General features: G+C 44.4%; 1 protein-coding gene across 3 annotated transcripts; it reads right to left on the bottom strand.

Moving 5' to 3' along the window:
• Positions 1–1,300: 1,300 nt before the first annotated feature.
• On the bottom strand, positions 1,301–20,886 carry LOC311138554 (la-related protein 4-like). Of its 3 annotated transcripts, none has more exons than XM_084173292.1 (17): positions 20,492–20,886; positions 13,012–13,153; positions 12,526–12,687; positions 12,159–12,249; positions 11,538–11,674; positions 10,454–10,557; positions 10,167–10,277; positions 9,075–9,128; positions 7,832–8,050; positions 7,034–7,140; positions 6,532–6,573; positions 5,762–6,007; positions 5,327–5,378; positions 5,032–5,202; positions 2,946–3,073; positions 2,632–2,833; positions 1,306–2,464 (listed from the first exon to the last, which is right to left on the bottom strand). In XM_084173292.1, the coding sequence occupies exons 1-17, from the start codon at positions 20,600–20,602 to the stop codon at positions 2,084–2,086; spliced, it is 2,460 nt and encodes an 819-aa protein (XP_084029418.1). In that variant the 5' UTR covers positions 20,603–20,886; the 3' UTR covers positions 1,306–2,083. The 3 variants fall into 3 exon arrangements, with proteins under 3 accessions (XP_084029419.1, XP_084029418.1, XP_084029420.1); XM_084173294.1 differs by lacking the exon at positions 20,492–20,886 and adding an exon at positions 13,847–13,955; XM_084173293.1 differs by lacking the exon at positions 6,532–6,573 and having other exon boundaries at positions 1,301–2,464.
• Between the last annotated feature and the right edge of the window lie 2,064 nt (positions 20,887–22,950).

Genomic DNA, 22,950 nt, shown 5'->3' with positions numbered 1-22,950 from the left:
ATGTACGAGGAAAGAAATTGCAATCTAATCCTATGACGCATCAGGCTACAGAAAGCGCATACAGTGGGCGACGTCATCAGCACTCAACCCATAAGTCTCCAGAAAACTTGTTTTGGGACCGAGAAGCAGTGTCATTATAACGTTGAAGGAAATGCATTCCTCACACGCTAGGAACGTGTTTTCTGGACTCAAACGTTAGCCAGCTAGCTAATATTTTGTTTGAGTCATACTTTTTGAGTCAAACAATTTGTTTGGCTAGTGTTATGCTAACGCGTTTGCAATCCCTTTGGCGTTGCTTGCTAGCTACAGTAGTAGCTACTGCCATCAGTTGTTTGAGTCATACTTTGCCTATTCAACCGTTTGTAGAATGCGAACTAGCATTCGAATATAGCGCGGGAAAGGGGATTCCGGACACGGTAGACATTTAAAATGTAGGTGTAGATGCATGACGCATTCGGAATTCCATGATCCGAATACAAAAGCTGAATGAACTATTAAGTGTAGACACGGCCTTAAGAGAACATGATAATTGAGTCTGTTTACTTGCTTCAGAATTCAGGCCTATTTTTGCCATTTTAAATGAGCAAGTTGGAATACATAGAGTACCAGAGACCAGTTTCATGCTTGGGATACCATTGCACTAAATCTGCCATTACTACTCTATGAGATACCATCTAGCCTATACAAGAGCTACCAAAATGCATGAAAGACTACCCGGGAGCCTGTTGCACAGATATGGTAACAGAGCATGTTGAAATGACCAGATATATGGGGTGGAAGGGTTTCTATTTGATGTTCAAGACTGCCTATTCCATTAAGACATAAAAAGGAAGGTATATAATCAACGCCGGTAACCTGCATTTGACCGTGTAGGTAGGAGAATACAAATGTAAATATTAATACAATATGTTCAGCTTCGGTGCAAGCCACAAATAAAAACTGCTCTTCTTAAATGGCTATGTACAACACTGTATAATTCATGAAATGCCAGATACGTGCACCATTAAGTGTCTAGGATGAGAGTGGTGACAGTGCCTCACAATAACTAAACACCTAAGCTAAGGGAAGACTCCTCCCTAGATGAGCATTTACCCATGACATACAAAGCCAAACATTTAACCATCTGTATGGAAGTGATAGTAAATGAAGAGAAAAGGACAAATATAACAATTCAGTTACATTAGTCTGACTATACAAAAGTGTCCCCAAATTTGCACAGCTCAAGTATTCATGCACCATTATTGTAAAGGTTTGAATGTCCTACTTATGCAAGGGTGTACCAAACGTTTCCATCAACCATGAAAAGAAATGCAACGATTTTAATAAATTCACATTTCCACACTGGTTAAAAATTCCAGACTTTCAAAGCAGACACGTCTATGGCAGTTTCTTCACCTAAAATTGTGCAGCTTGACTTGACAGGCTTCCCAACTCTCTCCATCTCACAGAACAGTTAAAAACAGACACTTCTAAATCCATTTGGCCCCTTCTTGCTTCGAACCTTCATAAAAACCCACTTCCACACAGTTCATGAACAATCCCTTACTAACCCCTCCCTCAACAAAAAAATTAATAAGGAAGTAATATCAACTCAGTTCCGTCATATCGGTAGATATCCACATCTTTTGCTTTGTTGCATATTAACTAGAGTTGCTAACAGCTCAACTGTTGTTTCTTACTTTGCAACTACTGGTATTTTGGAGATACAAAGCTTTACCGTACATTTGTCCCCCCTCCCTCAAACCCCACTTTCACATAAAAATAAAATTCATAGATTTAGCGGTGGAGGGCCCATCCTTCAAGCTAACCAAGGGGAGACCGCATGTCAGCGTCTCACTGTTCTTTCAAACAAGTCCTTCAGTTTGTGATTAGTGACACTCATGTCCGCCCCCTCCTCTTAAAATGATTACCGCTTGCAGTGTTTCCCAAACAAAGTTCAGTCTGTGTCCGACCGAGCTGCAGGAGGGTCTTTTAGATTAAGAACGCACATGTTCTTTCATCCAATAATATATTTTCATATATTTCTGTCTTTACATATATAGATCTGTTTGTTTTCCTGTTAGTCTGTTGGTTGTGGTTTAAACTACTTTGGCGACCGGGGCGGAATGTTCTGTTCCTTCCCACTCCGTCTAGCCCAGCCGTGGGGGGAGATCCGTCTGCTCATGGAGGCACCTCTCTGCTGATCCCGGTACTTTAGGCCCATCCCTCCGGATCGGGCAGGGCCGTTGCCCCCACGGTATGAGCCCAGGGGGTCACGGGGGGGCCGGCCTTCTCCAGACCTCTCGGGTTTCTCCGGCATATCGCCATTGCTGCTGGAGGAGGCGGGCTCGTCGGCCTTGTTGACGAGAAGCTCCCGCAGGGGTTGGCTGGCTGAGGTGGTGGGAGGGTTGGGGCAGGTGCTGGGGGCTGGGGGCAGGGTGGCTGGCCGCTTGCACATCTCAGCATAGCTCAGCTTCCTTGGCTCCTGGTTGGATGGTGAAATACAGACAGGAAATAGAATAGAGGGAGGAGAGAGAATAGGTAGAATAGCTTTTAGTTTACATTTTTTTAACTAGATATGTTAACTGACAACATTCTATCCAATGCATTATCTATCCAGTGAAATCAGCCAGGTAGTGAGTGAAGTCTTACCGGTGCAGGTGTGGTAGTGGGGGCAGCGGGGACTGGTGTTGTCATGGAGATGGACTGACTGCTGGTGGGGGTAGGGGTGGGTTTGGTAGCAGCAGCGGGCTGTGAGGGGGTTGGCAGAGAAGAGGGTGGTGTGGGGGTTGGAGCAGGCTCCCTTTGGACATGAGGCTCAGGCTTCTCCACTTTCTTCACCGGGTGAGCAACACTGCACAGACAGGAGAAGAAAATATTACCAATAAGGTTTATTTCCGACAGTTAAATCTCTTCAAAATCCCTACAGCACATCTTTGTGGCTGTTAACCAGAGGTAGACCATACCTTCGACCAGGGGGCTCCACAACCAGAGGGGTGGGGGGTTTGAGGGCCGGCATGACAGGACTGGGCGCGCTCACAGTTTCCTCCTGGGCACTAACTGGAGGGGCCACAGACTCCTTACTCACCTCAGGCTGGAAATGAGAGAGAGAGCGCGATAGGACACAGTTGACTTGGAGGAGGACAAAACATGGCATTTGGTTGAGAGACCAAAATGAGAGAGAGATTACATTTTAGTCATTTAGCAGACGTGCTTAAACAGAGCGTCTTACAGGAGCATATTAGGGTTAAGCGCCTTGCTCAAGAGCATAGACAGTTTTTTCACCTAGTCGGCTCAAGATTAAAACCAGCAACATTTCGGTTACTGGCCCAACGCTCTTAACCACAAGGCTACCTGCCGGATGTAAGAGTTGGGGTTAAGTGACCTGACCAGGCAAAAAAAGTACACTGCTCAAAAAAATAAAGGGAACACTTAAACAACACAATGTAACTCCAAGTCAATCACACTTCTGTGAAATCAAACTGTCCACTTAGGAAGCAACACTGATTGACAATACATTTCACATGCTGTTGTGCAAATGGAATAGACAACAGGTGGAAATTATAGGCAATTAGCAAGACACCCCCCAATAAAGGACTGGTTTTGCAGGTGGTGACCACAGACCACTTCTCAGTTCCTATGCTTCCTGGCTGATGTTTTGGTCACTTTTGAATGCTGGCGGTGCTTTCACTCTAGTGGTAGCATGAGACGGAGTCTACAACCCACACAAGTGGCTCAGGTAGTGCAGCTCATCCAGGATGGCACATCAATGCGAGCTGTGGCAAGAAGGTTTGCTGTGTCTGGCAGCATAGTGTCCAGAGCATGGAGGCGCTACCAGGAGACAGGCCAGTACATCAGGAGACGTGGAGGAGGCCGTAGGAGGGCAACAACCCAGCAGCAGGACTGCTACCTCCGCCTTTGTGTAAGGAGGAGCAGGAGGAGCACTGCCAGAGCCCTGCAAAACGACCTCCAGCAGGCCACAAATGTGCATGTGTCTGCTCAAACGGTCAGAAACAGACTCCATGAGGGTGGTATGAGGGCCCGATGTCCACAGGTGGGGGTTGTGCTTACAGCCCAACACCGTGCAGGACGTTTGGCATTTGCCAGAGAACACCAAGATTGGCAAATTCGCCACTGGCGCCCTGTGCTCTTCGCAGGTTCACACCGAGCACGTGACAGACGTGACAGAGTCTGGAGACGCCGTGGAGAACGTTCTGCTGCCTGCAACATCCTCCAGCATGACCGGTTTGGCGGTGGGTCAGTCATGGTGTGGGGTGGCATTTCTTTGGGGGGCCGCACAGCCCTCCATGTGCTCGCCAGAGGTAGCCTGACTGCCATTAGGTACTGAGATGAGATCCTCAGACCCTTTGTGAGACCATATGCTGGTGCGGTTGGCCCTGGGTTCCTCCTAATGCAAGACAATGCTAGACCTCATGTGGCTGGAGTGTGTCAGCAGTTCCTGCAAGAGGAAGGCATTGATGCTATGGACTGGCCCGCCCGTTCCCCAGACCTGAATCCAATTGAGCACATCTGGGACATCATGTCTCGCTCCATCCACCAACGCCACGTTGCACCACAGACTGTCCAGGAGTTGGCGGATGCATTAGTCCAGGTCTGGGAGGAGATCCCTCAGAGACCATCCGCCACCTCATCAGGAGCATGCCCAGGCGTTGTAGGGAGGTCATACAGGCACGTGGAGGCCACACACACACTACTGAGCCTCATTTTGACTTGTTTTAAGGACATTACATCAAAGTTGGATGAGCCTGTAGTGTGGTTTTCCACTTTAATTTTGAGGGTGACTCCAAATCCAGACCTCCATGGGTTGATAAATTTGATTTCCATTGATAATTTGTGCGATTTTGTTGTCAGCACATTCAACTATGTAAAGAAAAAAGTATTTAAGATTATTTCATTCATTCAGATCTAGGATGTGTTATTTTAGTGTTCCCTTTATTTTTTTGAGCAGTGTATAATATCCGCCCTAGTTAGCCTATTTGGTTGGGTCAAGAGGAAAAAATGAAGTGTAATATCGTTAGAGTTTCTCCTTACCTTGTCACTGGTCACCCCCTTGAGGCCCCGCACCACGTCAGACATGCGCGTCTCCAGCACGGGCTCTTCTCCCTGCGCGCTGACCGCATTCCCAGGCAACGGCGGGAAGTTAGAGGTCGCCAAGTCAAACTTGGGCTGTGGAACCTTAACCCCGCTCTGAGGGATGGGCCTCTAAACCCACACACAAGAATCACATTTTTAGCTCCAATCCAACTGCGCTTGGGTCGAATAGGGTGTAGAAAACACAATAAACATGGGACAGAAATGGAAATTAAATAAGAAAAACATAACTGACCGTGATCCGCTCGTCCTCTCTCCTTCTGCGCATCCCTCGATAGCTGCCTCTCCTACACACAAACATTATCACCAAGATGAGCATAAGAAGCCAAAGTGTAAAAGGCATTGTTTCTGTTCTGGGAAGGCTTTGTATGGCCAAATAAGACATGTTTGAACCCTCAGATCTCATAATCTTACCGCTCATCGGGTCAAGTGTAGAGACTAGTGACTTGGGGGGGATAGAAGAGAAAGAGTTTGAGTGAAAGAAAGGGAGGAGAGTGAAACCCAAAAGCCTTCATCCTACAACTTGAAGCACCTCTATGTGCATCGATTTGTCATCATAGGGTCAAAGCCATCTGGTAAAGCCCAATTGTGATATGATGGCATTTCATGTATGAGCAGGTTGTGGGTGTGTGTGTGTGTGTGTGTCCGTGCGTGCTCTGTGGAGACTGACCTGCCTCTGCCAGCAATGCCCAGGTCTCCGTTAGACATCTCCTCTGCAGGCAGTGGAAGGGTGTCCCTGAGGGCGTAGGAGGTAAGAGCAGGGCCATGTTCGGGGGTGCAAACCAGGGGAGCCCCTGCCATCCGGGGTGGCTGAGGGCTGGAGGGGCCAGACAGGCCATCCACCAGGGGGGGTACGGGGGTCACAGAGGGAGGTAGGGCCTCGTCACATGGCCGGGGCTGGCTCTTCACATGGTTCCTGAGGAGGAAAATCAGTCAGTTAGTCATAACTGGATCTCATTCTCACAGGCATAACTGCTAGCTATCATTCAGTCTAACTTGATCACAAAACAGCTAGAGCTGTTCCAGTACGACTCATGCAGATATGGAGAGGATGAGGACATTAAAACATTAAGATGGTGGATGAGGGGATGGTAACTATGCTACTGTATAGAATACTAAGGGAAGGGTTTTCGTTTGCTAAGCACAAGCTGATGGTATTGAACTTGCTGCATCTTGTAGTCAAAGTGCAAACTTGAATTTAATCCCTGAGCTCTCCATTCGAAATACTGTCATTTGTGAGAGTTACGCTAGCTTTCTCAAATATCAGTTGAGGGTTGCCATTCACCACAGTTCAAGGACACTACACTGTAGCATTACATGGATAGTTTAAATCTGCATTAACATCTAGCTTGCTAACGTATGTTTTAGAATGAGACTGGATGAAATGGAGGTGTGGGGGAGCATCGACTGATGACATGATTGATATCTGTTCGTTTATACCTGAAGGCATTGATTACATTCTTTCTGGAATAGAGGGGGACACTGTGGGACAGGGGGGAGTAAAAGGCAACAAGTTATTTATAACAGCAGAGCCCAAAAAACTACAACCAAATACAATTTGTCTTATTTTGTTCACATTGTCTGATCAATTACAACCACCCCGGTGCTAGTTAAACCAGCTTTTTTTTTACAGAATGTCAGAACAAGGCTGTGGAGGAATTCACAGGTCCACTTTTGATGGCCAAATAACACCAGTTTGAACCCTCAGATCTCATAATCTTAACGCTCATCGGGTCAAGTGTAGAGACTAGTGACTTTGGGGCGCGAGAGAGAGTTGGAAAGAAAAGTAGGAGGGAGGGAGGAGAAAGAAACCCAAAAGCCTTCATCCCACAGCTTGAAGCACCTCTATGCGCATCGATTTGTCATCATTGGGTCAAAGCCATTTGATAAAGCCTCAAGTTCAAGCCAGATGGGGGTTCTTGCCCTGAGAGAAAACACCTACCGGTTGCTGTTGAAGGGCAATCGTCCGAGGCCCAGGGGACTGGTGCCAGTCTTGTAGTTCCCAGGGGTGCTGAAGCTGTTCACAAAACCACTGTTGGGGAACGGGGCCTGGATGAAAGAGGGAAGAAAACTAAATTGCTGCCCATGATCACTCAGTGACAGTCAATGACAAAGGTTTATCACCTCAGTTCTATGCCACAGCTCTTACAGGACCAGCTGATCCTGACAGTGCTACATTACTAAATGTCATGACCACTCTGACCCCAGAGTGCAAGGTGAAGGGTGTGTTACAGCTGACACATGGTATATTCATTAGAGTCTGAACATGTTGAGGATGACGTTTACCATGCGTGTTCCTAAATCACCTATCCAGACCCTCAGATCTCATAATCTTACCGCTCACTGGGGTCGGCTGTGGAGATGTACCACTTTGGGGGGGTAAGAGAAAGGAGTGAGAGGAAGAGGATTTGGGGGAATAGATGAACCCAGAGTGGCTTGTCTCCCAGCCTGAAACCCCTCCATGCGCATTGTTCTGTCATCACTGGGTCACATGTTTTTACTTCAAAAAGGAGCCATTTGTTGAAAACTGGACTCAATTTGATTCTTATTTTTTGACATCTCCTTTGTTCAGAATTGAGTAACTACAGGTACACCCAACAATATTGTTCCCTTTATAAGCAACTGCCACACTCTCCATTACATACTCTGGAGGGGCTGGTCATCCTAGGAATGAACAACAGTACTTATAACCAAGTGTAATACGAGTTACAACAGGGAACCACAATCATCCGGGCCTTACCAGTGGGGTCTCGAAATAAGGGGCAGGCGATGGGTTCCAGGTGGGGGGCACCAGGGGGTAGAGTGGGTACTGCTGCTGGGGGCTGAACACCTGCTGCATGTAGAGGTGTGTAGAGCTGTACTGGGACTGAGACTGGCCCTGCTGGCTGTACACACTGGAGTCTGGTACGCTACGGTAGCCATTCTTTGCAAAGAATGTGTTGATGGCCTTGATACGAGCCTGGACAGAGGAAAAGAGAGCGAGAGAGACAGACAGGTGGGGCATGGAGATTTGTGTGTAGAGGAATGCAAAGAGGGGTAGAAATTAAGAGAGTATGAACACATGACATGTTAGCACACATTAATACACAGTACAACATGCAGCCCATTGAATAAACAATTTCAACATATTAAAAGAGGTTTCATATGAGTGTGTCCCCACTCCCTACACTGCCATTCACAGAGAGAAGGAAATGGAGGCTATGCTCCTTGTTCCCCTCAGATCCCATAATCTCACAGTCATTAGGTCAGTCACACTGTGCTGAAGGAGGGAGAGGAGGAAGAGGTGTAGAGGGGGATGAAAAAAGGGAGGAAAGGTCAGAGGAGGAGACAGAGATTTAGAGAGCTGGAGGAGAGTCCTCCACAGTCACAGTGCTCCTGGGTCCTTGCAAGTGCGATACTGATCAACACTGGGGGCTTCGCTTTTGTCGGCCTTAAAAATCAGGAAAATCAAATCAGAGTTCTGGAGTTTAATGCATTAAGCTACTTGATTTAGCACACCAATCAAATTAAATTCACATTGTCAGTCACTCTTAAATTAAGTCGGAATGTGTTGCCAGGTACATTTACCAATAACACAGATAACCAAAAATAACTACTGCTAAAGAAGAGTGGTTGAATGAAATGTGGACAATGCCATAACTTCTTGAATGTGGGAGATGGAGACCAGTAGAACAGAAGGAGAGAGAAATTGCTTGCAGTCTGGCTGGCTAGCCTCTCCTTCCTTATCAGACCCTTATGCAGGCACAAACTCAAGGTGACCTTGCTGTAGTGTAGCCTGCTCCCAGCAACCAGACAGCATCCCCTTTTAAAACTCACTGACTTCACCTCGTAAAAGCTGACTGCAGAACAGTGAGGGAGGTACAGCACAAGATCTCAGAGCTGTACAGTTGACTTATGTTACGCATTGCCTTCCCTTGACCAAATGAAATATGAGCAAAGAAAAGCACGTCTTACGTGAGAAAAGAAAAGTAAAATGTACTAACCATGATGGGTTTTCCCTGAAATGTTTTCACTTCTTCCCTTAGATATCTGTGGGCCTGAGGAAGGAGAAGCGAGAACAAATAAAGTACATTTACATTTTGGTTATTTAGCAGACGCACTTCTCCAGAGCGACTTACACTAGTGAGTGCATACATTTTCATACTTTTTTCCCATACTGTTCCCCCGTGGGAATCGAACCCACAACCCTGGCGTTGCAAGATCCATGCTCTACCAACTGAGCCACACAGGACCTGTGAGACAGCTGGACAATCCCCCTTCACATGTAGTAGGCGATATGACTATATGTTTAAATTGGTTTATTTTATCTACAACTTGCACAGACATATCAGCAGCATCAACCCCACAAACAGAAAAGAGCCTCCCTGTAACAAACTGAAGCATGTCTGTTCATTTGTAACAGGTGACAACAATCAGCTAATTAACACACTGGCCAACTTAATTGCATCACTCATTCCACATTAAAACAATTAACAAGTTAGACTGTACTGGTGAACTAGATCAATAAACAGAACTGTTATGGGTTGAATGGCCCAACAAGCAGGAAATTAAATGTGTACAATATTAGTAGACACAAACTGCAAAAAACATGCGCTGTGAACTTTGAATTAGGACCTGGAATTTGCAAGTCATTTTCACTGACTACGGAGAGTTAGGAATAGGGCTGGGAATTGCCAGGGACCTCACAATACGATATTATCACGATACTTAGGTGTCAATACGCTATGTATCGATTCTATATGCATTGCGATTCGATGTTCCAAAAATATTGCTCACTGTCTGCTGCAGGGAGACAAGCGAGAGCATGAGAAAATTAGTTTTGATCACTCATGGAAATAATAGCGATGAAAACATGTTGGCTCACTATTTAAAAAGAAGATGGAGAACAAGCTATAGGATGAAAAATACCAGCATTTTGGTGCAGGTAGAGCTGACTAGCACTAGCTAGCGCTACCTAGCAACAACAACAAAAACGATACTCGAGTCAAAGTATCGATATTATATCATCCACAATAATATTGGGATATGTAACTATCGATTTTTCCCCATCACTAGTTATGAACGTGAAACGCTACCTGCTGTGCATCAGTGTCCGACTGGAACGTGATGTACCAGTTGTTGTTGGCTGCAAATTCAACACTTATCACTTTGGGGCAGTTTTCATTCTTAAAGAGGGCCTCTACTTCCTGAGGGAAAAGGAAAGAAGTAAATCGAGGGAAGATGAGGGTGTAAGAACCTTTCTTTTACAGTTCTACAACAGTTCTATTCATCACATGTAATGAGCCAATGGCTACACAAAGGTAAATTGTAAAACTGGAAAAACTGTTCAAACACGAAAACGTGAATTCTCCCATTTGGTTACCTCTACCGGTGTGGTCTCAGGCACCTCCCTCAGAATGATGATGCAGCGCTTGTGGTTGGGCCGAACCTTTTCACCACTCTCGTCAACTTGTACCATGGGCGAGGCTGAAACCACACGCACATCCAGAAATACATCAAGCAGGGGTCACATTAATGCAGGATTGTGTTTTTCACACAGGAAAGGAAAGATAAAAACAACACTTCTTATTGTAAATTCTGCTCGGCTTCAGTCAGGGTTCGTCCTAAATCATGAATGTAAAGGGACTAATTTCATGCTTCATTGAGTTGCACTTCTCCACCCGGATGAAATATCTTTGTTCTCGTCATTGGATCACCAGACAGCGCTCTGACTGATGTGTAGGCTACTTTTCTCCGGTACTTTCCTGCGGTGTAGTTTTTCCTCAGGTAGCCAGCTAAAATGCAAGATTAACTTCAAGCAAAACATTAGGAAATGTAGCTGGCTACATTCTATGACAAACATTAGAAATATGATTGCCATGCAGTTTTTGCAAAAAAAATACTTTGCTTTTTCAATTTGGCTGCAGATTTCTGAAAGCTAATGCGACCCCTGATCAACATGTCAACAGAAATATCATCCACTAAGATTTACTAGAGCCTTTTTAAATAATGACACTGATGATTATTTTCTCTCCTTTGAGTGAGTTTGCTCCTGAAGCCAGGTTCATGCATACCTACCCGAAGTGCTTGAAAAACCCTCACTCAAGTTTAACTTTCAAATTGATCAGGTAATTTCCTCACCTACTTACTGCTGCTCCCATTACTACTATGACATAACTACCTTGTTGTTTAAGTTTTGACTACCACAACTGCCATTATTATCCCTTTCTATACAATTACATATTAATCTACTGGTGGTGTTACAGCCACCACATTGTTACTTCTACTACTAATCTCGTTCCCAGCAATGTCAACACAACATCTGGTAAGAGTCTTTACAACTGCAATCTGAGCTTGTTTCAGACCAGTCTTGTAGCAGGCTACAGCTATAAGCCTGCCCAGGGAGGCTATTTCCTCAGTTCTCCCCACTCCCACAGGGTAAAGATGAGGTGGGTTTGTGTTTGTACCTCGTAGCACCTCCAGGATCAGGTCCATGTCAGTGGTGAGGACCTTGATGCCCTCCATGCTGGCGATGGTCCAGATGGGGACAAACTGGTCACTGTCCATCTGGGACATCAGGTACAAGTCCTTGGACAGATTCTCTCTGAAGACACAGACAGCAACAGGGCATGAAAAACCAACAAGCCATGTCTGTTACATCCTACGGTGTGCGAAGATATCAAAATCACACATTTATACATTCATATGTCCCCATGTTTCTTTTCCTTGTTCCCCTCAGATCTCATAATCTCACGGTCATTAGGTCAGTCACACTGCGCTGACGGAGCGAAGGAAAGAAAGAGGGAGAGGAGGAAGAGGTGTAGAAGGAGTAGGAAAGTTAGAGAGGGAGAATAGATTTAGAGAGATATGAAGAAGATAGCCTTCCACAGTCACAGCGCTCCTGGGTCCTTCCAAGCGCGATACTGATCATCACCGGGGGTACAAATCCAAGGTCTACACGATACATTACCTAAAATTATCACACACTGTCTAGAATGTCTTAGATCAATGAGAGACATTTCACTTCTGACTGTATTTAAGTATTTAAGTTATAACAACCATCTGAAATAAAGCAGTTAACTACTTACCTGGAGAAGCAGAACTCCAGCTGTTTCTTCAGAGATTCTCTCATGCTCACCTCTGCGAGGGGCTGCTTTTCCTTCACTGCCTCCCCCTCCACTGCACACACAATTTCAGATCAAAATGTATGTTTGACTATAGGCTGCAAAGCTACAAGCTTTAGCCCTTGTGCACAGCAAATGTTACCAAAGCCATACATCTCTGACCGTTACTATTGGTAATCGTTATGACATTAATTGACGCAACACTCAATGACAATACTGAAAGGCAAAACAGGGAAACGGAATGTATCCAATTCCCTCCAACGCCAGATCCGAGCATGGCATCTCAAAAGCGTCTGACCCAGAGGGAGCTGACCAGAGGACTGCTACTGACCTGCTGACCCAGTCACAGAGTCATAGAGGGGATACCCCAGCTCAGGGGGGTCCATGCCGTTCACTACACCCTCTGTAGGTGCAGGGGCACTGCTGTCCAAGGAGGGGTCTGAGTATCCCGTGCCATACCCCTTACCCCCAGCAGGGGGTACCTCTGAGTAACCTGGGAGGAAGAGGGGAGTGTCATGTGGTTGATAAGAGTCTGACTGGAGAAAGAGACACTGTCAAGGTTGAACCAGGGAGGCTATGTAATCCACAGACTCATAACAGTGCTTTGTTTTCAGTGCCTCCACAGAGTAATGTTAGGATTATCTCAGGCCTTGATTAATAGTCCTTCCAAAAGGTCCATTGTGCCCTCTGAACTATATATTTGAGAGAGAAAAAAATCTGTTGAAGCTATTGCTCGTCTGTGACAAATCTATGCAGGCCTGTGTATGCATGTAGTGGTGATATAAAAACTCCAGGGTGCATTTCAATTGGCCCTCACCCTCGGTGACATCAGCAGAGGCGGGGGTCGTCTGGAGCAAGTAGGGACCCTCTGTGCCCTCCTCTGGGACTTGGCTCTGGGGCGTAGAGATCTCCTGCCAGACTTTGGCATTGGGGTTCAGACCTACTCCCTTTGTGGTTACCTGTGTGAAGATATACAAAAATACCTTAAGGCTGCTGTAGGTTTCTTGCAAAGTCAAAACATCTATTTAGAGCACATACATTGATTCCAATGTTGCATAATTTCCTAAACATCCAATGCTGTCTGTCAAACACATTCTCATACCATTAACAATCATAACCAACCGTAGGCTACTCAAGTCTATTTGGAGTTATATATTATGAATGCTTCATTTTCAAATGTTCAATGTTTCACATAAACAAATGCATTCCAGGGTTTTGTTAGGGTTTATAGGGTCATCATTTTACTATTAGAACAGGGAATTAATTGAAAAAAAAAAACATCTATAAATTAAAGAAATTGAGCAATTGTCCAACTAATGAAGACTCTTGATCCCAGTGACTGAAGTTTAAGGGGGCGTGATATGTCATGCAAGCCAGAACTGCCCTTTAATTCCACTAAGATTGTGAAAACAAATGCGACATGTAGCCTACTAGCTACAACTCCATTTCTTAACGAGTTTGATACTTTGCATGCTCACCAATGATCTAAAGCATAACGTTATTCCCCGATTGCAACTATTGATTAACGTTATTATTAGTGTGTATTGACGGGAATGCAACGCTGTTGCCAACGGTTGCTTCCTACAGCGCCATAAAATGTCGTTCCAGACGAACTTTGGACTATAATGGATCACTATACAGACCAAACATACCTCAACAAATAACAGCATTGTTTTCCTCCCAATGTTGTACTGACTCGCAAGCTACCCGATTAAATTGATGTAGCCAGCTAATCCAAGATTTTCCTCACTTAAGCAGAAAAATGTACAATGGGTGGAAGTCGATAACACCGTACAATTCACAAGAGGACAGAAACAAAAAAGGCAAACTGTGAGAGCATGCTACCGTGAAGGAGCTTTCATGAGGCCTCAATGGATTTTTCATTGGTTATCGTACTCCGTTAGACTCCGCCTCTCCACAAGTCACATGTACCTACATACTTTGTCAGAGACGGAAAAGGAAGCGAGACACCCCACTCGCAGTTTTTTAAAAATATTGTTTATAAACTAAGCAGACCAGACCCAGCTGCTATCGCATTGGTGTCTAGTCCCTTAACCCGACATGAACTGCCCATTTTCCTCCCACCCCAATGGTCAACGGCCTGAGGGAACTCTTCATTTATCCACCATCTTTGACTTTGTGCATCGCCTCTCATTCACACGTTCGTCTCCACCGAACCTACGTCAAAGATAGTAGTCTCGCAATTGGTCAAAGCATCCCTTAAATCAAAACGCTCTTTCAACACTTCCGCTACCGAAACCTACCCTCTGCGGATAGTACGACGAAAGAGCACATGGTGACCGGCACACAGGCCGCTCCTGCAACATGTGTCCACTGCACACTTATAATCCGAAGAAAATAAAATAGCAATCATTATAGATCAACCAGAAATAACATCAGTACCTATTTTACAGCATTGGCCTTGGTGGACAACATGGTCTCAGAGCAAAACGTGTTTTATATGTTACTAAGATCCGTGCCACTCCATTTAGTATGATATGTTCGGTTACATTTCATTTGCCTACTAATTTAAAAAGAGCTCGCCAGCTTGTAGTCATAAAACCGTGAAATATGTTACCTCTGGTTCATTCATGGGGAAAGAATAGGGTTGGGGATAAACAGCGAAATACCACAGACTTAGGAGATCTTATATGTTTTGTTCTATGAGATAATATCAGTCAGTTAACGTTTATGAATTATGAAGCCTTGTGCTTTTTATTTATTACAAAAATGCTTCAAATTCACCAAAAGTGACATTAGCTGATAAAATTCATAGAACAAAACACAAGATCTCCTAAGGCTGTGGTTGCCTTATTTTCGGTGTTTATCCAAAAACCCTACAAAACTATTTTCCCATAGGCTTTGTCCAATGAACAATGGCGGAGTTAGTGCCTACAAAAATATGCCTATACTATTGCTCTCTATTGCGGTCGTACAATATAATATGAATTGTAGAACATAGTATGTTACGAATTCAAATTCATACAATATGTTACGAATTTGCAATACATATATGAATTCCAATTTGTTGTTGCTAGCGTTAGCTAGGTGGCTAATGCTAACGTTAGCTAGGTTGCTAACGTTAGCTGGGTTAGGTTAAGTTTAGGGTTGGGGAAGGGTTAGCAAACATACTAAGTAGTTACAAAGTAGCTAAAAAGTTGCAAGTACTTGCAAAGTTGCAAATTAGCTAAAATGCTGAAGTTGTCCATAATAAGACTCGAACAAGCAACCTTTGGGTTGTTAGACGTTAGCGTTATACACCCACCCACCCTACTTTCATTTTTGCCTTACAGTGGCTTGCGAAAGTATTCACACCGCTTGGCATTTTTCCTATTTTGTTAAAATCAAATTTTATTTGTCACATGCGCCGAATACAACAGGTGTAGACCTTACAGTGAAATGCTTACAAGCCCTTAACCAACAATGCAGTTTTAAGAAAGAATACCAAAAAAGTAATAATAATAACCCACAAAAATCCTACCTAAAATAATATGAAGTCAAAAATACAAATAGCGAGGCTATATACAGAGGGTACTGGTACCGAGTCAATGTGCGGGGGTACCGGTTAGTCGAGGTAATTACAACCTGGAATCTAGCCACTGGGATTTTTGCCCATTCTTCAAGGCAAAGCTGCTCCAGCTCCTTCAAGTTGGGTGGGTTCCGCTGGTGTACAGCAATCTTTAAGTCATACCACAGTTTCTCAATTGGATTGAGGTCTGGGCTTTGACTAGCCCATTCCAAGACATTTAAATGTTTCCCCTTAAACCACTCGAGTGTTGCTTTAGCAGTATGCTTAGGGTCATTGTCCTGCTGGAAGGTGAACCTACGTCCCAGTCTCAAATCTCTGGAAGACTGAAACGGGTTTCCCTCAATAATTTCCCTGTATTTAGCGCCATCCATCATTCCTTCAATTCTGACCAGTTTCCCAGTCCCTGCCGATGAAAAACATCCCCACAGCATGATGCTGCCACCACCATGCTTCACTGTGGGGATGGTGTTCTCGGGGTGATGAGAGGTGTTGGGTTTGCGCCAGACATAGCGTTTTCCTTGATGGCCAAAAAGCTCAATTTTAGTCTCATCTGACCAGAGAACCTTCTTCCATATGTTTGGGGAGTCTCCTACATGCCTTTTGGCGAACACCAAGCGTGTTTGCTTATTTCTTTCTTTAAGCAATGGCCACTCTTCGTAAAGACCAGCTCTGAAGAGTGTACGGCTTAAAGTGGTCCTATGGACAGATACTCCAATCTCCGCTGTGGAGCTTTGCAGCACCTTCAGGATTATCTTTGGTCTCTTTGTTGCCTCTCCAATTAATGCCCTTTCAGAACAGGTGTATATACTGAGATAATGTGACACCAGAGCATATGAGCGGAGTGGAGCGGGAGCGAGCGTGAGCGGACGGATTTTGAACAGAGCGCAGAGCGGCATTTTTAAAAGGACGGAGCGTCGCCCTATGTCCCGCTCCAATTTCGCTCGCTCACACCACGAGTCTGAAGCATGCTCAAGCCTGACCCAGAATCCATCTGTTTAATTTAATTTGTGTCGTCCATGAATTTGTATTTTATAGAGCAAGAGGAGCAGCAGCAGCAACAAGATAAAAGGGTTGAGGAATTCAAAAGTGTATTCACTGCACGCAAAGGCCCAACCATAACAAGGGAGAGAAAAAGAGAGCTGGATGTAGCATTTTTTGAAATGATTTTCATGGACTATGAACCGCTGAGTAAAGGAGAACGCGAAGGGATGCAACACTTCGCCAGCGCAGCTCAACCGGGCTACACCCCCCCAAGAAACTATGATAAATCAGTACTTTACTTTATCAAATTTACATCTGAGATGCCCCATTCACATGCTTCAGCTGGCGATCAAAAACGCTGTTAACGAGCACGACAACATTAATAGGCTGTTAGTGCAAGTCGGGCACCTGGTGAAAAGTGTATGCAAGAGCACAGAGGAAACCGACCAATTAGGTGTCCGCCCCACAAATGCCTGCGCCATTCGATGGAGCAGCCAGCTGCGGATGATTCAGTCGTTCATCCGGTTGTTCCAAAAAGACCCGTTATGGCAAAACAAACTCAAGTCTAATGTTGCTAACATCACCCTGAATCAAGTACGGCAGCTGACGCACCTTGTCAGTGTGCTGACACCACTAGCAGACCTCTCAGACAAAATGCAGAAGGAGCTGGGGAACCTGGGGATGATCCTCCCTGCTGTCACAGAAATCAAATCCCTGCTCACCGATTACACTCACGCTGCACTTCCAATGGGCATCGCTGCTTTTGCAGAAACATTGGCAAACAACGTGTCAATTCGCTATGGAATATACTATACTGATTAACATCTCATTTTAGCGTCAGTGTTAGATCCCCGTTTCAAGACAGAATGGATAATCCGAGATGAGTCTGTATGGAACAAATTCGGGGAGATAAAGGCTGTGGTTTAAGCTAAAAGTGAAATACATGCAGATTTTGTTCCTTTTTTGGAGTGAGCGGGGGGCGATTTGAGTGGAGCGCGATGCAAACTGCGTTGAGCGCTGAACGATAATGAGCGGGCTGGCCTGATGTGGCTTTGAGCAGGGGGAGCGGAGGGGTGAACAGCTCCGTGAGTGAGGAGCTGAGATTCTCACCGCTCCACTCCGCTCATATGCTCTGTGTGACACTTAAATAAAGTCCACCTGTGTGCAATCTAACTAATTATGAGACTTCTGAAGGTAATTGGTTGCACCAGATCTTATTTAGGGGCTTCATAGCAAAGGGGGTGAATACATGGGCACGCAGCACTTTTCTGTTATTTTTTTTTTCTTCATTTCACTTCGCCAATTTGGACTATTTTGTGTATGTCCATTACATGAAATCCAAATAAAAATCCATTTAAAATACAGGTTGTAATGCAACAAAATAGGAAAAACGGCAAGGGGGATGAATACTTTTGCAAGGCACTGTAAGTAACCAGTCTTATCGAACATAATATATAATACTAAACAGGTCAAACAATATAACCTAACATACTAAATGGAGTGGCACGGATTTTAGTAACATAATATGTTTTGCTCTGAGACCAGGCTGTGGTGGAGGTCAGGAAAGCAAAGGTGCCACATAAATAGCATCAGTTATGTCAGAGGGCATCAAAACATGATTGAGGGACAGGGTTGAACCAATGATTTATACACCATTGGGTTAAACAGAATCCTGGTCTGAGAGGGTAGGCCGTCGTCTGACTGTGAGCCACAATTCTTAGCCTGCGGAGAGCCAACAAGTCTTCAGGTCTCAGACAAGATTACTCAACACAGGAATGTGGTTCACTGAACCACCTCAGTCACACTACACCCCCATATGACCTTCTCGCAGAGTCGCGGTACCAATGAGACAACTGGGTTTTTGAACCTGGGTCTCCTGCATGTCACAAGACGTTTAGCTCATGGAGCCAACAACTCTTTAGGTCTCAGGCAAAGTTACTCATCACACGAGTGCGGTTCACCGAACCACTTCCGTTTTAAGATCAATTGGTCCAACACAAGGTCCAACTGAAATGTTACTTCCACTGTTAACCCAACCCCTCCGAAAGACATACACATACAGGTTTTGGAGATGTGTGGGGGGCTGCCACACTGGACACCCGGGGAGTTAAGTGCCTTGCTCAAGGGCACAACGACAGGCAAGGGCATCTAGGATTTGATATCAGCAACCCTCTGGTTGCCAGCTCATTTCCGCCAGACTTTTCCTGTCAGACCTGGGATTCAAACTCACCTCTAACCACTACTCGACCTGCCGAAGACAAATTCAAGATACAATGAGAGTAGATTTTTGCAAGCAATTCAGACAATGGGTGACATTGAACCCCTTTGTTTTGGGAAGGTGATAAGTAAGCCTGCAAAGTACTGAAATTGTAATTGCTGTCACTCCTGGTCCATGATAGATTGTCAAATCTCTTTTTACAGAGAAGTGAAATATCTCAGTGCCATAGTGGATAAACTTCAACCTACCGGGTTGCTTGGAATAAGTATGACTATTTGGCCGTAGTTATTTAACGGCCGGAGGAAAAACTGTCTGGCCTTAGGAATAAGCAATAACAGAAAAGTGGACGATTAGCCTAGGGGCTAACTATTGAATGCACGACTATCAATCATGTATCTACAACACACCTCAATGAGGCTTGGCAAATAGATGTGAAATGCCAAACAGTATAGGCAATAAAGATTTACAGGGTAGAGGAACATCTCAGCCTATACTGTAATTTACATTATTTGCTACGTAGAGCTTGTTCCTTCTAAGGTTTCTTCCTCCCCAACAATCCCAAGGCCCAGAGTTTCTTCTGGCCACTTTCTAGTAGGTTTAGGAAAGTAAACATTTCACCAATCAAGCCAAGGATCAGTTTTTCACCTTCCCCAATGGGTGGGGGTATCCTTGGACCCTCAGCTCTTGCAACCTCCACCACCAAACATGTAACGTTGCATTAGCTAGAGTAACAAGATACTATCATCATGAAACGATTCTGCAAATGGTAAGAAACAACCCAGTTGCATGTCTAACTATCTGACGTTACCGTTTGCATGCAACATGTTGTAAATTAACGTTAGCCAACAGCCGCAAGCTACCTTTGGCCTTTCCTACTGCCTAGTTGAAGACCTATCCTACAGCCTCCTAGCCGGGCACCACCAACTAGCTAGCATGTATTAGCTAACGTTTGCTAGCCATGTTAGCTAGCAACAATCACCTAAACTTAGCTAGGTACAGTAGCTAGTTAACTAACGTTAGATGGGTTAAACCTTAACCAAAGACGTTACACTCGGTCTTTGGTTACAACGACGTTACACCAGCGTTTTATTGGATGAAATGTAGCTAACGTTAAATGGAAAGACGATGGCTGACGTTAACGCCAGTCAGGTGTTTGCTAGCTGCAAAAGTAGGTAACGCGGCTAAGCGAGTTACATGGAGCTAACGCGTTAGTTTAAATTGGTGAACCAGTCGACCTACTAGGCTTGCTAACGTTAGTTTGTCGACACAATAAAACAATTAACTAGTTATCTAACGTTAGTTACCGTACCGTTAGAGGTTACACGCCTGACTGGCAACGAAAAAACACGCGGCAGAACCTGCCAAGGCAAGTGTCAGTCAACGGCAACTGTTTTATTGAATTGCAGTAATGTTAGCGCAACATGACGATTAGCTTCAAGTTTCAATGTCACGACAAGTACAGTGAAATGTTTTTCTTGCAAGCTCTAAACTTAACAATGCAGTAATCAATGGGGGACTTGAACGATGTGGGGGTGGATGGTGCCGAGTTAACACAGGGCCCAAACTTACCATGCCGCCTTGATCCTTGTCGTTTTTCGATATTATACCCCCTTGTTCACGTTCGTCCGATCCCGGGTTGACCTCCTTCTGCTGCTGCTCCGGACACTGCTCCAAACTCATGACAATCCAATCCCCCCCACCACAATCACAACTCCTCACCCACCACAATCACAACTCCTCACCCGTCCCACCCACGTGAAAGCAAGCACTCGCTGCTCAACTTGCGACGGTTTGTAACTGATTGCAATCAATTGAGCAAATGGCACAATAAAAAGGATAATCAATCTTCTATTATTTCTCTTATTTTTCGGTTACAAACCAAATCGTTCCCATGGCCGTATGACGAGGCATACACCTTTCGAAGCTCAACTAAGCGCCGCTGACAGCTCTCTGCGGGTTGAACCAACAGACAACTTGACCTTGTCCCTAGTGGGTCTCATGCTGCGTTCATAACCAAGTGGGACGGTGGTAATTACCAGTTATAAAGTCGTAAATAGGAGTTGGATGCATTTTACATTTTAGTCATTTAGCAGACGCTCTTATCCAGAGCGACTTACAGTTAGTGAGTGCATACATTTTCATACTGGTCCCCCGTGGGAAACGAACCCACAACCCTGGCGTTGCAAGGGCCATGCTCTACCAACTGAGCTACAGGGGACATTAATGTGCTTTGACTTGTTGAAACATTGATTGACTAATGGCCAACAAGCTGCGTAAACCACAAACTAAAAGTACAGCTATCATGCTTGTAAACTAATTATAGTCACATAGGTGCAACATCACAAGACTTCCGGGAACTTTTGCAAAACAGACATAGCAGACCAGGCTCGGGTTTGAAAAGTCAATGAGAGAAGGGACAGATTCTTTCTTAGTTGTCTTAAGTAGTTGAACATGTTATTACTCCAACCTCATGAAAGTGACAAACTGACGCGTTTTAATTTTAATCAAAAACAAAGTTTTTTTCTTAGGAGTGCCTTTGATTTGACGGCTTGGTTTGTGCAGTTTGGCGCGAGACGACCGTTAGATCTGATTAAGTGTTTCTGCTCATGAGTTTAGCTAGCCAATGTCACCATGACATCGCCTACAAGCTTGATCTGGGATTTCTATTGGAGAAGCAGTTTCTGCCTATCTTCATACTGTAATGACTTTGTTATAGTGTTCAAACTCCATATGAATAGATTGTTTTTTGTAAATACTGTTTTGTTGTTGCATTTAACTGCCGAAAATGCTGTAATAGAGGTCCTTTCCTTAGTAGGTGATGTAAGAGTTCAGCATGAGGGAGAAGTCTGCGTTCAGTGATGATAGACGAGTTTCCCACTAGTAGGCCTAATTACCAGTTCGAGGGCCATTCATCTGTTTTTTCCCCCAGTCATATGTGGTAAAGTTCACCTTCCCACTTGGTTATGAACACAGCATCACTGTGACCCGCGTCTTGGGCCAGGCAGGAACCACACAGGCAGGAACTGCCCAGGGAAAGCCTGCACTCTCTTTGAATTGGCTCCTGAGTCATCATGGGTAACTGCTTTCTACTGGGCAGCTGTTGAACACAGTGTATGGGTGAGGGCGAATATGGAGTACCAAACTTGCCATAATTAGAAATATATAAATAAATAAATGCACACATAAATAGATAAATAAATTAATGGAAAATGAATGAGCACATAAATAGATAAAAAGTTATTAAAATAATCCCACTTTCTTTAATATTATTCATTTATATTATTTATTAATGTATTTATTGTATATTTCCTCCAATATGATAATGAAGGGGTGTCAAACATATGTGGGTGGTATCTAACACACCATTGGTTGATCAATGCCACGGCGCGTTGCTCAACTGCATTTGCCTGGGTTGGATTCAGTATGACAGAATGGTATTCAACGTTTAAAAGCCATGTAGCGCATATATGTATCAACATGATATGTCCATATTTTTATTCGACATTGGAAATTGGAGATAAAATCGTTAATATTTCTGCTGTTCCGCACACACACCATAAAACCACACAAAAAGAACAAATGGAACATTGTCCTTGCTTGAAGTAGAAAAGTGAACAGTTTTGGAACACAGCCATTGACTGCACCAGGTGTGTTACTAATGGGTTGCTTTTGACACTAAGGCACCGGACTACAGCCATATAGTTTTGAACCTAGAAGAAGACTGAGAGACGGGAGTAGGCAAGAAGGAGTTGACCGGGATTGGCGAGATTAATGTCCAGTTTGCCAGAAAAGCATGGTAAGCTAACGTTACTGAGTGAATATCTAGCTGTGTTTTACAGCCAGACTCTCAGTTTTACACATATAGCTAGATAATGAACTAAACTGCAACTACGATAGCTAAATATTTGTCAGATGTAATGGAAAATGTATGCACTCACTAACTGTAAATCGCTCTGGATAAAAGCGTCTGCTAAATTACTAAAATGTAAAATGTAAATGTAAAGCAGGCTGCAGCATGTGTCAGAAGC

The sequence above is a fragment of the Coregonus lavaretus genome (assembly GCF_964263955.1).
Source record: "Coregonus lavaretus genome assembly, chromosome: 12".
Taxonomy (NCBI): Eukaryota; Metazoa; Chordata; class Actinopteri; order Salmoniformes; family Salmonidae; genus Coregonus; species Coregonus lavaretus.
Note: the sequence above shows the minus strand (reverse complement) of the source record. Positions and strands in the feature narration are given on the sequence as shown.

Excerpts from the sequence above, each read along its gene's own strand:
- LOC311138554 (XM_084173292.1), bottom strand. The coding sequence starts at position 20,602 with ATGAGTTTGGAGCAGTGTCCGGAGCAGCAGCAGAAGGAGGTCAACCCG. Across the intron at positions 10,558-11,537 it reads GATCCTGGAGGTGCTACGAG|CCTCGCCCATGGTACAAGTT; the intron begins GTACAAACACAA and ends GTGTGGTTTCAG. Across the intron at positions 6,008-6,531 it reads AATGTAATCAATGCCTTCAG|GAACCATGTGAAGAGCCAGC; the intron begins GTATAAACGAAC and ends TTTCCTCCTCAG.